At 39.9% G+C, this 16,701-nt stretch overlaps 1 protein-coding gene across 3 annotated transcripts in view; it reads left to right on the top strand.

The window, feature by feature from the left end:
• The window catches only part of MTUS2 (microtubule associated scaffold protein 2), a 426,320-nt gene that overhangs the window by 344,597 nt on the left and 65,022 nt on the right, over positions 1–16,701 (top strand). Inside the window, exon 1 of one of the 3 annotated variants that reach the window (XM_037800472.1) lies at positions 15,051–15,268. The exons of the other annotated variants lie outside the window; for them this stretch is intronic. Within the exon in view, the coding sequence (XP_037656400.1) occupies positions 15,215–15,268 (54 nt within the window). The 5' untranslated portion in view covers positions 15,051–15,214. Of the gene's footprint in view, positions 1–15,050; positions 15,269–16,701 lie in introns of those variants that run through there. 3 annotated transcript variants of the gene reach the window in all.

The following is a 16,701-nucleotide window of genomic DNA, read 5'->3' as shown; positions in this document are numbered from 1 at the left end:
TTAGATTGTTTGCATTTTCGCTATTAAAAATGAGTTGAGCATTCTTAAACATGTCAACTTGTGCACTTGTGCAGGTTTCCCTCTCAGGTATATACTTAGAAGTGGAATTACTGGGTTGAAGTGTGTACCTGTTTCAACTTTCTTATATTGCCAATTTGTTCTCCTAAGTAACTGAACTAATTTATACTTCTACCAGCTGTGCATTGATTTCTCTTGTCTAATTGCAATGTTGGATGCAATTCTTGATTTTCATGGAAATGCCTCTAGTATTTCCCCATTAGGTAAAACACTGGCTTTAGGGCTATGATATTAAGAAATCCTGTGATTTTAATAGGAGTGATGCTGAACATTCTGTTTAAGGCCTTTTCAGCAGCTATGGAGAGATCATATTTATCCCCCTTAGGCCTAGCAGCATGGATTTCCTAGTATTGAACCAACCCTATTATTATTGGAATAAATCCCACTTGGTCATGGTGTATTTTTTCTTAATGAGGTGATGCATTCTGTTTGCTGGTATTTTATTTAGTACGTCTGTGTCAATATTCATAAGTGTTATTGGTAGGGTTTTTTTTCTTTTTTTTTTTTTTTGTAGTGTCTTTATTAGGCTTAGGTATCAATGGCATACTTAATTTATTAAAAGAATTAGGAAATTTATTCTCAATGCTATGTAACAATTGATAGAGTATTGAAACTACCTGGTCTTTGTCAATTTGGTAGAAGACTGCTGTAAAACCCTTTGGGCCTGATTCTATGGAAATTAGTATGTTTAAACTTTCCATCTCTAATGGGGTCAATTTCCAATTTACTTGCAAAAAGATCTGTGATGTAGCCTCATGATTTTATTTTACTTTTTACTTGTGTGCCCCTTGTCATTTCCTAATTTGTTTTTTCTGGTACAAGTTAGCTAATAGTTTGCTCTTCTGTTAATGTTTATCAATTAAGTCTACTGGTTTTCTGTTCTCTACCTCATTAATTTCTGCTTTTGTCTTTATTGTTCTTTCCTCTTTTGATTTACTTTGTTCTTTTCTAGTTGGGTTTTTTTTTTAAAGCTGGGTATTTAAGTCATTATTTATATTCTTTTGTTTTTTATTAATGACAGTGTTTAGTGCTATGAATTTTCCTGTGATAACTGCATTATATATATCCTATAGGTGATTATATGTAGTGTTTTCATTATTGGTTTTTATAAATTCTATAATTTCAATTTGTATTTTCTTTTCAACTAAGAGCTGTTCAGTAGGAAGCCTTTCAAAATTTTTAGGTGGAAGGCCTTTTTGTTTTCAGTTTCGGTTAATAATTTCTACTTTTATTGCATTGTGATCGGAGAATGCTGTGATCAGAAAATAGAGAGTATAGTATTTATACTTCATGAAACTTACTGATATTTTCTTTGTGGCTTAATATATAGTCAATTTTTAGAATAGTTCATAGGCATTTGATGAAAAGGTATACTCACTATTATCAAAGTATAAAGTGTATCCATAAGATCTACTTAGTTGATTATGTTGGTTAGGTCTTCTATCTCCTGGCATTATTATTATTTTTTTTGCAATTTAATCTGTATTGAACTAAGAGTGGTATATCTCATAAAGTTGGTTGCTGTGTTATTTGGTCCATAAATATTCTTATGTGCTAAATGTTCAAGATAATTTTGGCTTTTAGTATTAAAAAATGCCCTTCTTTGTGTGTTTAACACTCTTAAGCATGAATTCTTTTTTTGTTTTATATCAGGATTGCTATCCCCGATTTCTTATTTGTTTCCATTTTCCTGGTATATCTTTACCCAATAAATTTATGTTTTGCCTTTCTGAATTTTGTTTCATATAGCTCTTATAAATAGCATATAGTTGGGTCTTACATTGTGAGCCAACTTGAGAATTGTTTTCTTTTAGTTGGTATGCTAAGTCCCTCACACTTAATTGATATGACTAACATGTTTGGTCTCAACTCTATCATAATATTTTATAATTATTAGATTATATTTGCTGTGTTTCTTTTATTAAAAATTATATTATTTGCTCTTTTCTTTTAAAAAATGATATTTAGGAAGGGTTTTATTTTTGTTCTAGTGGTTACCTTTATACTTATATATTGCTGACAGGGTGACGCAGGAATGAGACACGGACACAAAGCTAAGAGTTAAGGGAGCAGGGGGCCCACTCGCCTCTAGGGTGAATGGACACCAATGCATTTTTGCTCCAGCTATTTATTAGAGCAGACCACATGCATATGCTAAAGATCCTCAGGCTCGGGAGAGCCCACCAGATACCTATGTTTACATCAGATGCATTTACATCAGGTGCGTACATCTTGTTTACATCAGGAACGTAATAGTCACAAGTTACAGCAGGTGTATATCGTAGTCACACGACACATACATCAGGTGTATATCGTTATCATAGTCACAAGGCTTACATCTTTACAGGGCGGGCCTGCATGGCATTCTATGCAGGCCTGCGGCTCAGCATTCTCAGCCACCACCCTTGATATGCCTCAGGCAGCATGGAAGACTCAGTTTCCCACACTTACATCTTTTTAAATGTTCATAGTCCCCTGTTTTTCAGTTAACCTTTTACTTTCTGGTTTGTCAGTTTTCAATAGTATCCTTTAACTCCCACCTATTGCCTATATAACAATCAATGAATGTATTTTACTTTCTTTATTCCTTCTTTGTACATTTCTGTTCTAGTTTTTGTGTTTCTGATTCAAGATCTTTTTTTCATAAACTCAAATGCTTGAGTATATTTAATCAGTTTGAAGTGTTCCCTTGTAGTTTTCTTCCCTTTCATCGTTGTTTCTTGGGGTAAATTTACATCAGTTGAGGAACAGTTAATCTTGTTTAGTGATTCTTTGTAATACTTCTGTATGCATTTAATCTTTTTTTTTTCCTGTTCATTTTTGTTCTATTGGGGTGGTTTTCATGATTCCCATATTTTCGCCTTCTTTTGTAAGTGTAGCAAAGTCCAGATTCTTTAGTGGGATTTTTATTGGGAGGCGTTGATGGTAGAGGAAGGAGTTTGTATCCTCTGAATTTTGGGTACTCTTTGTCTTGCAAGACCCTATATTTTTCCCTTTGCTTCTTTCCTTCTCACCACCCAATTGTCACAGGGATTTCTGCCTTCCTTTTGCTTCCCTGGAAGCTCGGCATTTCAAAGACTGCCACTTCAAATCTCACATGCCTTTAAGTTCCTGCCCTGTAGACCAAGCTGCTGTCTACCAGGACACTTTTTTTAGTACTTTCATACTTAGAGTAGACTAGCTAGCCCAGCCCTTTTCTTTCCCCTGCAGTTTTTCTGACCCTGTTCTTGCTCCCAGAAAAGTCTTATGGAAGGGCAAGAGAGTGAGAAATCACTTTCTGTGATTTGGTGTTTTTTATCTTTTTACTTAAAATTTTGAAGTTTGGTCATTCTGTGTCCTTAAGTTGTGCTGGAGGTGTGGTATTGTGGAGTTTTATTTTTTCTTCTTCTTATTCTGTATTGATTTTGAAGGAAGTGTTTGGAGATGTCAGGAGCTTCCACTGTCTTCCTTCTGTATCATTTTAAAATCTATATCTGTAGAATAACCTTACTGTATTTCTAACCTTTTATCTTTTCTCTTTTTGACCTGAGCCAGTGGTTAGCCTTCACTCATTTATTCATCAACTCATAAATATATATTCAGTACTTACTGTGTGCCAGGAAGTGTGCAAAGTGGAGCAAGCAACAGCAACAATGTCAAAAATCCCATTCTACATGGTACTCACACTGTGATAGGAAAAGATAAGCCATAATCAAATAATTATGGTAAGTGCCTTGAAGGGCAAAAATCAGGAAAAGAAGATACGGGGTGAACTAGGGTGGGGTGAGAGTCTGCTGTCATTTTAAATAGTGTGGCTAGAGAAGGCATCACTGATGATGTGTGTGAGGGCACAAGGAATGTGCATATCTGGGGAATGGTGTTCCAGGCACAGGAATCGGTGTGTGCAAAGAGCCGGAGGTGGGAAATGGCTGACATGCTTACGACAGCGAGGAGGCCAGGTTGGCTGGAGAGTAGAAAGTGAGAGGAGATTGCTGGATGATGAGCTCTGAGAGGTAATGGAAGGTCAATTAAGAAGCACCCTCAAGATGACTTTTGCTCTTTTTCTGAGTAGGAAGGAAGCCATAAAGGGTAGAGCCAAAGGAGGCATGGTCTGACTTTTGTTTTTTTTTTATTTCCCCTTGTCTAATATGTTGAGAATAGACTGGAGTCAGGGACAAGGGTGGATTCAGAAACATCGGTGGGTGGATCTGCCATGATCCAAATAAAAGGTGACGGCATTTGGGCCAGGATACTTAGTACAATGGTTTATGAATTGGTCAAATTCTTTGGCTATTATTAAGCTAGAGATAACAGGATTTGTTGCTGGATTTTAAATAAGATTATAATGAATTATATTATTTTCAAAGGACTGTGTTCACCTTCCCTGTGAGTGTAGACTTTTGTCAAATATCAAATGTAATCATTAGTTTGGGGACACTTACTGTTCCGATTTGCTAATGCTGCCGAAATGCTGTATACCAGAAATGGATTGGCTTTTACAAAGGGGATTTATTAGGTTACAAATTTACAGTTCCAAGGCCATAAAAGTGTCCAAACTAGGGCGTCAATAAGAGGATAACTTCACTGAGGAAAGGCTGATGGTGTCCGGAACACCTCTGTCACCTGGGAAAGCACGTGGCTGGTGTCTGCTGGTCCTTTGCTCCCTGGTTGTGTTGCTTTCAGCTTCTGATTTCAGTGACTTTCTCTTTAAGCATCTATGGGTTCTCGCTTAGCTTCTCTGGAGTGAACTCTGGGCTTCATCTCTTAGCTTAGCATCTCCAAACGTCCTTCTGTCTGCATCTCCAAGCGTCTGGGTCTGGGACTGGCTCTCTGCTGGTTTCTCATGGAGCGTTCCCGTCTAAGGCTCTCTCTCTGCTTCTTTTGGCTCCTGTGGGTCCTCCTTGCTTCTCCTGGGGGCAAACTCTGGATTGCATATCTTAGCTGCTCTCCAAAATGTCTCTCTCAGCTTCTCAGAGCTCTCTTTCTCTGTGAGCTCTCTTAAAGGACTCCAGTAAACTAATTTAGACTCACCTTGAATGGGTGGGGTCACATCTCCATGGAAACAACCTAATCAAAAGATCCCACCCACAATAGGTCTGCCCCCACAGGAGTGGATTAAAAGAACATAGTCTTTTATGGGTACATAACAGATTCAAACCAGCACACCTACTATGTCCTTTCCTGAAGTGGTAGCAACTTTGGGAATCTGTGTTTGGGGTGGAGAGTAAAAACAGATCAGAATCATTAGTTTTAGTCCCTGTGGCAATCTAGAGTGCACATTGCTAAAGATGTTGTTTAGTGATGACCCACACAGAAAGATGGCCAGGGTTTTACCATCAGTGGAAAAGAGAGAGAGAAATGCTAAGGTCTTCAGCTTTTTTCCACTTCTACATCCTAAAGATAATGATGGTAAGTGTACAGTTTTGTACTTCTTCAGTGCTCCAAATCAGAAGAAAATCCCGGGTGGATGTCAGACCAGTTTTTCTTTGCTTGACCATGTCTGTACCAACAGGCCTAAGGATTATCATTCTTCAGGGGTTTTAAACACCCTTTAAACGTTAGAGCAACAGGCTCATTGTTGCATAACAGGTCTCTATACGTTGACATTCTTCTACGTTAAGTGGGATTAATGCACTCATTCTTTGAAGTATTTATTCAGCAAACATTTATTGGCACCTGCAGGTGCTGTGTTAAGTGATAAGGATACAGTGGGAAGATGTACATTAAACAAATCAACAGATCAGATAATTACTTAATTGACATCATTAGAAATGCTACAAAGGAGATGGAGAGGGTACTGGGAGAATCTTAACCTGGTTGAGGAATGGAGGGCTAGTCTTACCAAAGGTCAGAAACCATGTGCTGAGGAAAGTGATGTTTTGCCCCCATTTCTGCTGTGGTCCTGTCTGTTATTGAGGAGGCTGTTGCTTCAGCAGAGTATAGTAGGGAAGGCAAGTGCACATCTAGATTCTGCCACTTTGTAGCTGAATGGCCTTTGCCCACCAGTGTTTGAGGCTTATTTGGAATTGAGACACTGGTGGATAGGACCACTTTCAATAGCCTTCTCTTTACCCGTACTCATGGGGTTGTTATAAGATGAGGTGTCACCATGGTTATAAATAGTAAATCTCCATTTACAATGAAAGTGACCTTATAGTGCAGCAAGGAAAGGGTGGGCTCGTCAATAAATGGCTCTGAGTGAATTAAATATCCATATGGAAAGCAGTGAATTTTCCCCTTACTTCACAACACACATACCCACACACAGGAAAAAAAGTAGATTCCAGATGGATTGTAGATCTGAAAATGAAAAATAAATTTCTGGGGGTGGGGGGGCGGATATAGGAGAATGCCTTCATGACCATGGTCTGGGTGAAGATTGCTTAAACAGCACTAACCATAAAGGAAAAGAAAAGGAAAAACTGGACTAAGTTAAAATTAAGAAATTATTTTTATCCAAAGATACCATTAAGAGTGTGAAAAATCCACAAAATGGGAGATCTTTGCAATACCTATATCCAACAAAGGACTGATATCCAAAATAAATAAGGAACTCCTAAAATCAATAACAAACAGGAAAACACGTTTAAAAGATGGGCAAAAGATGTGAACAAGCACTTTATGAAAGGGGATAAACATTTGGCCAATACACACATGAAAAGGTACTTGACTTCATAGTCATCAGGGAGATGAAAATTAAAACCAAAGTGACACACGAACTAAGTGTAATTGTACCCACAGCCCTGAGCAAATTTATACACAGGGATTTACCCAACTGTAATGTGTAACAAGTAGTCACCAAAAGACATATACAAGAATGTTCATAGCACCACTATTCATAATAGCCCCAAACTGAAAATGCCCATCCATAGTAGAACAGATTAAATATTGTGATATAGTCATACGGTGGAGTACTGTACAACAGTGAGAACTGACTACTGCTACATGCAACAACATGCACCACTCAGGAGAGAATAGTCTCTTCAGCACATGGTGCTTGGAAAACTGGATATCCATACGCAAAAGAATGAAGGTCCCTATCTCACACCATATACAAAAATCAACTCAAAATGAATCAGAGACTTAAATGTAAGAGCCAGAACTATAAAACTCCTACAAGAAAATATAGAGACCTATCTTCAGGACCTTGTGTTAGGCAATGGTTTTTTAGACTTTATACCCAAAGCCTAAGCAACGAAAGAAAAAAATATTTAAATGAGACCTCATCAAAATGAAAACATTTTATGCATCAAAGTACTTTATCATGAAAGTAAAACAACAGAATGGGAGAAAATATTTGGAAAACATATATCCAATTTTAATATCCAGAATATATAAAGAACTGCTACACTCAACAACAAAGACAACCCAATTTTAAAATGGGCAAAAGACTTCAATAGGCATTTCTCCAGAGAAGATATCCAAATGGCCAAAAAGTACATGAAATGATGCTCAACATCATTAGCTGTTAGGGAAATGCAAATCAAAACCATGAGCTACCGCTTCACACAAGAATAGCTACTATTTAAAAAATGGAGAATTACAGGTGTTGGAGAAGATGTGGAGAAATAGGAACACTCATTCATGGTTGGTGGGAATGTAAAATGGTGCAGCTGCTTTGGAAGACAGTTTAGTGGTTCCTCAGAAAGTTAAATATGGAATTACCATATGCCCCAGCAATTCTACTTCCAGGTATATACCCAAAAGAATTGAAAGCAGGGACTCGAACAGATATTGGCTCATCAGTGCTCATAGCAGCATTACTCACAATTGCCAAAAGATGGGAGCAAACCAAATGTCCATCAACCAATGAATGGGTAAACAAATTGTGATATATACACACAACAGAATATTATTCAGACATAAAAAGAAATGAAGTTCTGATTCATGTGACAATATGGATGAACCTTGAAAACATTGTACGGAGTGAAATAGGCCAGACACAAAATGACAAATATTGCATAATTTCACTGGTATGAAATAATTAGAATAAGCAACTCCTAGAGTAAGAATCTACAATTTAGGTTACTAGGGGATGGAGTGTGGGTAGGGAATAGAGAGTTAATGCTTAAATTGTGCAGCGTTTCCACTTGGGATGATGGAAAAGTTCTGGTAATGGGTGACTGCGACAGTAGCACAACATTGTGAACATAATTAACAACACTGAATTGTATATTTCCATGTGGTTAAAAGGGGAAATTTTAGGCTATGTATATGTATGTTACTGGAATAAAAATTTAAAAATATCCATGGGACTGTACGACACAGTGATCCCTAAGGTAAAGCATGAACTAAAGTTAATAGTACAATTATAAAAATTTGCTTTCATCATTTGTAACAGATGTACCACACTAATGCAGGGTGTTAATAATAGAGTGATGTGTGGGAACTTTGTATTTTATGCATGATTTTTTACAACTTCTCTAATTAAAAAAAAAAACAGTAACCTTGTTTTATTGAGTGGCAGAAATTGGACACTTTAGATACATTTTCTCACACCCTTATGTAGATGATACTTAGCTCCATCTTATAGATGAGGCACTTGAAGTTCAAGGAGAGTGAGTGAGTTACCCAGTCATGGAACTGAGATTCAAGCTGAAATCTACCTGACCTCTATATTGTACCTGCCTTTTTCCTTTTGCCCTTTTAACAGTGGCTGCATTGTTGATTGACATCTGGCTTATGGTCCACTGTGACCATCCTCCTCATCTAGTGTATGTCAAATAAACAGATGTACTTTGAGAGTTTGCCAACTGTTTCCCATCTCTGTATCTGATGCTGCCTATCCGTCGTCTAATCTTATCTAACCTATTTATCCAGCTAGTAAAGACCCTTTGGAATTTCATTTCTGTCTTGGGAGAAACTCTTTTGAATGCAATCTAGAAACTTAAGGAGGATCTCTCTCCTCCAGTCATCTTAGTTACTGACTTAAAAGGAAAACAAAAAAATGCTGTCAAAGAACAATGGTCTTAGAAAACCAAAGATTGTTCTACATAAGTAGCAACTTTTCCTACCTGGGTATTATTAAAAGTGACATTTTTCTATTTCTCTTTTGACAAGCACAAAGAACAGAAAAGCACATATGTCATCGGTTTCTTCTTTTATTTTCCCTAAATTTTCTAAATTCTGGTGAGCATGTTAAAGGTGTTTCTAGACCATCTTTCGTCTGTTTGCAGATGATCATAACCATGAATCTTTTCTAGATTAGAGATTCCAGCCTATTCTCATCTCATCATTATCTCTGGCTGGATTGTGTTTGGTAAAAGCTACGCATATTTTCCTGGCCAACCCCTTTGCTATAAACCCTTGTTAGCTCTCAAGCTCATATTTCAGAAGCATGGAAAAAGGAGGGGCGTGGACGGGGGACCAAAACAAACAGATGGTTGCCTTGACAACCCGCAAGGGGTACTTTCATGATCATTTTTCATGGTTTTCTTTGGAAATAAGTAGAGAGGCAGAAATGCAATTTTCATCTTGGCAGCCTCCTGCAAAAGGCACCGTGGCTCACAAACTGCACAGGACACCCAAGTGCCACTGCCAGGGGCCACCTTGACTCGTTCAACTCGCCAGGGTCCCAACGGCACCGCTTCAGGAGGGCTTCGCTGAGACTGTTCGAGGCATTTTGCTAGAGTCGTGGGTGTGAATGTGAGTGAGGCACAGCAAGGGGGCCATGATACTTCGGGGAAGACAGGAAAAGGATTATCATCACATGAGGCAGGGTGTCCTGGGACAAGAGGAAGCATCCGGAATGACACGAAATTGCAGAGGAAGAGAAAATCCCCTCCTAGTGGGAGGATCAGGTAGAGACCTTGGAGGAGGTAAGGTGGCACTGGACTGATTGGGGATCAACTTTGAGCAGAAGGCTTGAGTCTGACTGGTGCCACACTAAGGGGCGGTAATATATTGGGGGGACAGAGAGAAGTGGGGTTTCCAGGTTTAAGGAAGGCAAAGATATAGAAATAATAAAATTGAACATTTTAACTTGGACTTATGCACATGGTTTCCACGATGTCAGTTTAAAGTTGTTTCTACATTTGTTTGCAAATATACTTAACAAAATAAAACACTTAAGTAGAGGCTCCAAGCTATGAAAATGGAGGGTAACTCAATAAATACGTTTGAATTTCCTTTTTCATTTTCGCATGCCCTGGGCCCTCATACAGGTTATAACCCACAGTTACAATTAATGCTATACTCGAAGACAAAAGATGTTACACTTATTATGCAGTAGTGAAGTCCTGACCAAGGGTGCAAGCTTACGAGGCAAACCTGAGTGCAAGTCCCTGCTCTATCACTTCCTAGTTTTATGCACAACTGCCAAGCTGTGTCATCCCTGAGCCTCAGTTTTCTTGTCTGTAAAATGGAGAGGATAACGGTGCTTGTTTCATCGAGTTTTGTGAGGATGCCTTGAGATGGTGAATGCAAGCTCTAAGCCCACAGGGCCTGGCATCTGTTAGAGATCAGTTGTGTCTGTTATTCACTGTTCCTCCCAAACACGGAGTGCTCATAAGGGTTTCTCTGAAGGGACAGACCGTCAGGCTTTCAAGTGGCTTTTCTAAATACTTGTTCCCACTCCAATGCAAGAAAGTATGCCAGAAATAAAAACAATCGCCAGCCTTTTTAAATATTGCAGCCAAAATGTCCTTGATTTGATGAGCCTCCGAGGTCATATTTTCCTTTTATACCAAATCACAATAGTCTGAACTCCCTTTTTTTTTCTTTTTTTTCTTTTTTTTTCTTCTTTCTTTTTTTTCTCAGGTATTCAGGCATTTTTCTGGCATTCAGGCATTTGGGGTTTTCCCTGGAGAATTTTTATGTGTGAGGGGACCTCCCTACCTGGGCCTGCTCTTACCACCATGATTAGAGGCCAGTGAGTTTCAGTGGCTGTTTTTCCCAACCTGGAAACCAGGCCCCAGCTGCTGAAGGCCCAGAGAGAAGGCTCTACTTCCTTCTCACCTCTGTGTCCTTCTCACTCCAGGGACAGTTTGTGGGAAGAATCACTTCCTTCTGGGAAATCCCCTTTCCACCAGGTGGCCCTCAAAGGACAACAGATAGCACTTGAATTGTGGTATCTAATTACCATTACCAACCAGAAGGAGGTCCTGGAAGGGAGAGCAGGAAATACACAAGATGGGCCTAGGATATCTCGTTGGGTCAGAAGGCAGGGAAGGTGGACTAACGGATGTGTCAAAAGGACACGGGCCAACAAGAAGGGGATTCCACTGGCCAATGATAGGATAAATTGAGCATCTAAAAGGGATAATAAATGCAGTTGATTAAAACACATTGTTCATATTTAAATATTTAAATATTTAAATTTTTAAAAATCTGAGATTATAATGATGTTTTGAAAAAAGTGAGAGAAAGCAAAACCAAAAAACTTAAAAACAGAAACAAACTCATTGAAAACCATTGAGTAAAAAAGGGCACTTGATTGTATACTTGGATAATTGTAAATTGTATGGTATGTGAACAATCTCAATAAAAAAAAAAAGAATTAAGCTACCAGCGCATCAGATAGGGGGTTTAAGGCAAGGTTTCCTGCTGTACGCATTCATCTTAAATGTCTGTGCTACTCCCAGATGCCTTCCTGTATTTTGATTCCTGATTTTAAAGCTTCCTCCTTCTCCCTTACTTCCAAAAAAAAAAAAAAAAAAGATAATAAAAAGCACCTCATTTTAAACCAAAGTTGAGAGTGAGGGACACCAAGTTATTATTCCGAAAATTGGCACTTAAAAGGAAAGAATTAAGCATCTATACTCCCTTTCCTGTATAGACTGCACTGCAGGGAAGTGAAATATTGAAATCTCTCTGGTTGAGGAAGACAACTTATTTTTATATAAAAACTCTCCCGCTATCATAAGTGCAAAAGGACAATAGAATTAGAAAACCATGTTGCAACCCCAACGAAATAACTTATTCAGGTAACAATTAGTAATAGACAAAACCATTAGATGAAAGGTTGATGGGGAACTTTACAGTGGAGGAGATGAAGCTCTCACATCCTGATCAATAGTGTCACTAAAAATGGGACACCCCAGCACTGCTTACTTCCTGGTGGGAGGTAAGATTCTGCCTACAGCATTGCGTCTTAGGTACTGCTGCCAAAATAAAATAAAATAAAATCTAATCCAGTGTCAAGAACTCAATTTCATTTACAGGGATGTAGGAACAAATGAAATGACATGACAAGCAAGCAAAGGGGCAAATCCAGACTGCGGGGCCACCTCCAGGACAGCCAGCCCAGTTTCTGCACAAGTTAAGGCACTGGGCTGGGGGAGGAGAACCTGGGGGGAGAACTGTAGCTAAGAGACTTTGAGACTTAAAACCTTGTGCAAATTTTGGTCCTTGTGAGGGCCCTGAGTCAAACCAAACAACTGTAAAGTTTTGTTTTGTTTTATTTTTGAGAAACCAGGAAAATTTGGGTTATTGAGCAGGTATTAGATGTAAAGGAAATATTGTCAATTTTGTTCAATGTGTTATTTTCATTGTAGTCAGCTCAGGAAATGTCCGTGCTTTCTAGTGATGCACACTGAAGTATGTAGGGCTTTGCTTTAAATACTTTAACAAAGGGGGAAAGGAGGAAAAGAAAAGGGCTACATGAAAAGAAAGGGAGAAAATCTTGATAATTGCTGAATCTGGGTGACAGGTGCATGGAAAAAAAAAGTGAAAAAGAAAGAGATGAAACAATCATGTCAAAATCTTGATAACTGGAGACTGGAAAGGGGTGTATGAAGGTCCTTTGTTTATATCTCTCTGTTTTTTTAGAGTGTTTGAGTATGTTCAAAATTTTTATAACATTTAAAGAAGACAAGTAGGATGCAAGTCAGGGACAGTGGTCTGTTTCTCTAAGTCTCGGTTATTTGCATCGAGGTGATACCACGTGTGTGATGCAGCAAGGCCACAAAGCCACGTAGGAGACCAGTGCAAACCCCAGGCCCTTCAACACCCTCTGTGTCTAAGAAGAGAAGCTGGACCTTGTTTCTCCTTGTAGACTCACCCCTAATCTCCTTTAGCAAGAACTCTCCTACATCTCGCAAGAACAAGCAGTAATTTTCTAGTACAGTGTAATCTCAATCCTATTTAGAAAGAAACAGCTTCCTAAGGCGAACTATCTGCAGAAAGACAACTCTGCCCAAAGACAGCAACCTTATTTGGGGGAGACTTTTCGCTTGCCAGAGCCTCCCCACTCCCACTGGCCACTCCCTCGTGGAGCCTTTGCTCTATCTTGACTTGTCAGAAGCCCGTGTGCAGGATCGGCCCGCCTCCAGGTGAACTCAAGTCACCACTTCTTGCAACATGAAGTTTTTCTCCCAAGGATTCAGAAGTCCCCAGAACAGTTCTCAGCTTAAACTCAAAGTAGTAGCAGCCCGTCTTCCGAGAGTGGTTGCCCGAGCCCACCACCAAGGAGGGCCGGTCTGTTGAGACGGAGGCAGCTTTGTTGTCCCTGGCACAGCCGAGCTCAGGCCAAGCTCCCTGCCTCTTCCCTGTCGCACTTCTTTTCTAAACAAGAAAAATAACCCATGCTGGCAAGAGGGCAAAAAGTGCAAATTCACTCCCTCACCCTTATTTCCCTCTCCCCAGAGGCCTGCTGCTTCTTTATGGACAGTGTGTATCTTTTCAAAAGCTTTATTCTGAACACAGACAAACGGATGTGTGTGTAGTTTTGCGTTATTTCTTGCAAAAGTTGGCTTTCTCAACAATATCTCACCTTTCTAAACAGCGGAAAAGTGTTGGATATCTAAGATATTTCCCAATTCTTTTGCTGTTACAAATGATGCGGCATTGAATATCCTTAGGTAAACATTCATCCATATTTATGTATTATTGTACGACGGAAATGGAATTGTTGGGTCAAAGGGTCTGTGCATGTAAAATTTCCACAGGCACAATTAATTGCCTTCCTACAAGATTATACTGATTTACCTGCCTTAGCTTTAAAGAAAGATTTGAACCTATTTTAAGTTTAGGGCAAACACTCCAGGCTGTTCTTCTTTACTGACAACATACTGTTGTCCTTCCTACAAGCAAATCTAAATAGCCTATGCTACTTAATTGAACTCTGTCTGGAAAATCTCGATTAATTGGAAAAATAATGTAATTTTAACAACTATTATCTGCTTATCATTTTAGGCAAATTTAGTAGAAAAAATGCAATTTGCTGTTTCTGCAAATGACAGATTTCAGAATTTCTCCTCTGAAGTGTCAGGACTTAATATTTTCAGCTTCCATTTTCAGGATTACATAGATATATTTTTAAATATGGAGTCTCATTAGAAGAAAACTTTGGCCCCCTGCCTCCTTCCCATCATTAACAGTTTGACAAATAACAAATTGATTAGCCTTTAAGGCTAATAAATGTCAGAGAGATATCTGCCCCAACCCCCAATTTTAATTCTTTAGGCTACTTAAATGGTCTGTGTATGTCAGGCAAGGCAAGCAAATCACATTTATATTTCAAATATTATCAAGTAAGAAAAAAATTGCTCATGATACACAGATCTGAAAATGAGCAATCAGCCGTCCCAGTGGGCAACAAATAACCTGGCAGCAGAAATATTTGTTACCCGGCAGGAAAGGCCTGTCATCTGGCCACATCAACCGCATTTATAAATATTTTTACCTATCAGGAAAATAGAAACCCAGGGTCTGAGCCGAGCCGAGCGTCCTGCAGCCCCCCTGCCCCTTCCTTAGAGCTCAGCTCCGGGGGTCCCTTCCAGCCCGAACATCTTCCTTTGTGTGGGCTTCCCACCCCCTTTCCCGGGAGAGGGGGCGGCCGCCGGGGAGCAGGCTGGCTGTCGTCTTCGGGCGACGGAACTGGGAAATGCTCTGCTGTTACGCGACCATCGGTTGCCTCCCTCCGAGGATTCCCGCAGCCCAGTGACCCTCCCTCCTCCGCCCGCCCCCTCCCTGCCCGGCTCCCTCCTCCCTCCCGAGCAGGATCCCGGGCGCTCCCCGGGCGGCTCCTCCTCTCGAGCCTGCGGCTCCAGAATTCCCCCAAGTTATTAGGAGAAATACGGTAGCCAGCCGAGGGGACCGCATGGAAGTTGTGACAGCTCCCGGCAGCGCGCCCTGTCGTCGGCGCGGTCACCTGGGCTCCGGACTCGCCCGCGGGAGCGCTGAATGAAGGCGAGCCCCCTCCAGCCAGCCTGCCGGGATGGGCCACGGCTGCTGCAAGCCTTCTAGCTGCACGCGGTGCCTGCACAGCACGGTACTTTGCCTTCTCCCTCTCTCCTTCCCCCGCCTCCCCGGAAAGGGCAGGAGAAAGCCGCCAGCCAGCCCCCCTGCCCCTCGTCCTCCCCTAGCATGCGTGTGTGTGCTTTGTTGGAAAAGAGGAGGCTCCCCTGACAGGTTCCCAGGTGCTGGCTTGTGCCTGGTGTTCCAGAAACCTTTGGTCTTGCATACTCTGCAGTGCCTTACATAATTCTGTGTTCCTGCAGTCTCAAATGCAACTGTTGCATTATCCTGGAATAGTAGGGCTCTGCTAAAGCATCTTGAAATCCGAACTGCCAAGAAATCCTTGGAAGATTTTTAATGCATTTTAATGTACTTAAGGTACCTAACACATTCCAGTGGGGAATTTAGAGCTGCGAGACATATTTCTCTTTGTCAAGAGCTAACTTTGAAAGTTTACCACCATTTGAAAAAAAAAAAGTATCCATCCTTATAATTTATATTCTTAAGGTGAGAGAGGAGAACAACCCAGTATAGTTATTCTCTCTGTACTCTTTTGCATTGCATAGGGAGTAAATAACATACAGGTGAAAAGTTAGAGCCAGAAAGGGTGTCTTTTGAACCTTCCCTGGAAGGGAAATTCACAACCAGGGAACTGAAAATAGAGAGAGTGCTAAGGAGAACTGTATGACAATTTCAACATAAAGCCTTTCTTTGCTTGAACAGGAAAGGAATTAGAATGTGCCTTTAATTCCAGTCCTGGAAATACACTGGCAGCACCTCTTGTCTCTGTGGTATATTTTATTATCGCACACATTTGGATTTCTCAAATATGTATGAAATGGGATTTAAAAGGAAGTTGAAATTGCTGCTTTCTACCCATGTGGCCATCACAGTAGATAGCTGGAGGTGAAGCCAGTGACTGGGTGAAGGAATATACATGGCTTCATATAAAACTCATTACAAGGCAGTCACTTGGGAACATCTTGGTTATCAGTCCTGCCATGAACTTTGACCTAGGGTAGAGTTAGATGTCACCCAGGATGATTAAAGTGATAACTTTAAAGTCACTTAGTACTTTTCATTCCAATGGAAATAACAAAGCAATGGGTTTGGCTTTGCTTCCATGAGTACAAACTAAATTATATACACATTGATGTGCTTTTAACAAATAGAAATATAAAACATTTGCACTCCATCATCTCCAAATATAGCATTTCAAGAAAAGTGACCACAAAAAGGTAAAGGATGCTTTGTAACAATAATATTAGTAAAAAGGATCTGCCACATGTACAATATTACAAATTTCATATTCTTAAATCTAGATACAAAATATTTAGAAATAGAGACTGTAATATGCATGCTTTTTTTGTTTGAGAAAATATCTTTTAAAGTGACCAAGGTCATGAAAATAAGAATTTTCCTTGGGTCATTCTTTAATTTGGAGATTGGGAAGGATAAGTAAATGTT

This window comes from Choloepus didactylus, chromosome 12, assembly GCF_015220235.1.
Source record: "Choloepus didactylus isolate mChoDid1 chromosome 12, mChoDid1.pri, whole genome shotgun sequence".
In the NCBI taxonomy this organism is placed as follows: domain Eukaryota; kingdom Metazoa; phylum Chordata; class Mammalia; order Pilosa; family Megalonychidae; genus Choloepus; species Choloepus didactylus.
The sequence above is the reverse complement of the archived record's forward strand: the minus strand, read 5'-3'. Positions and strand labels throughout refer to the sequence as shown.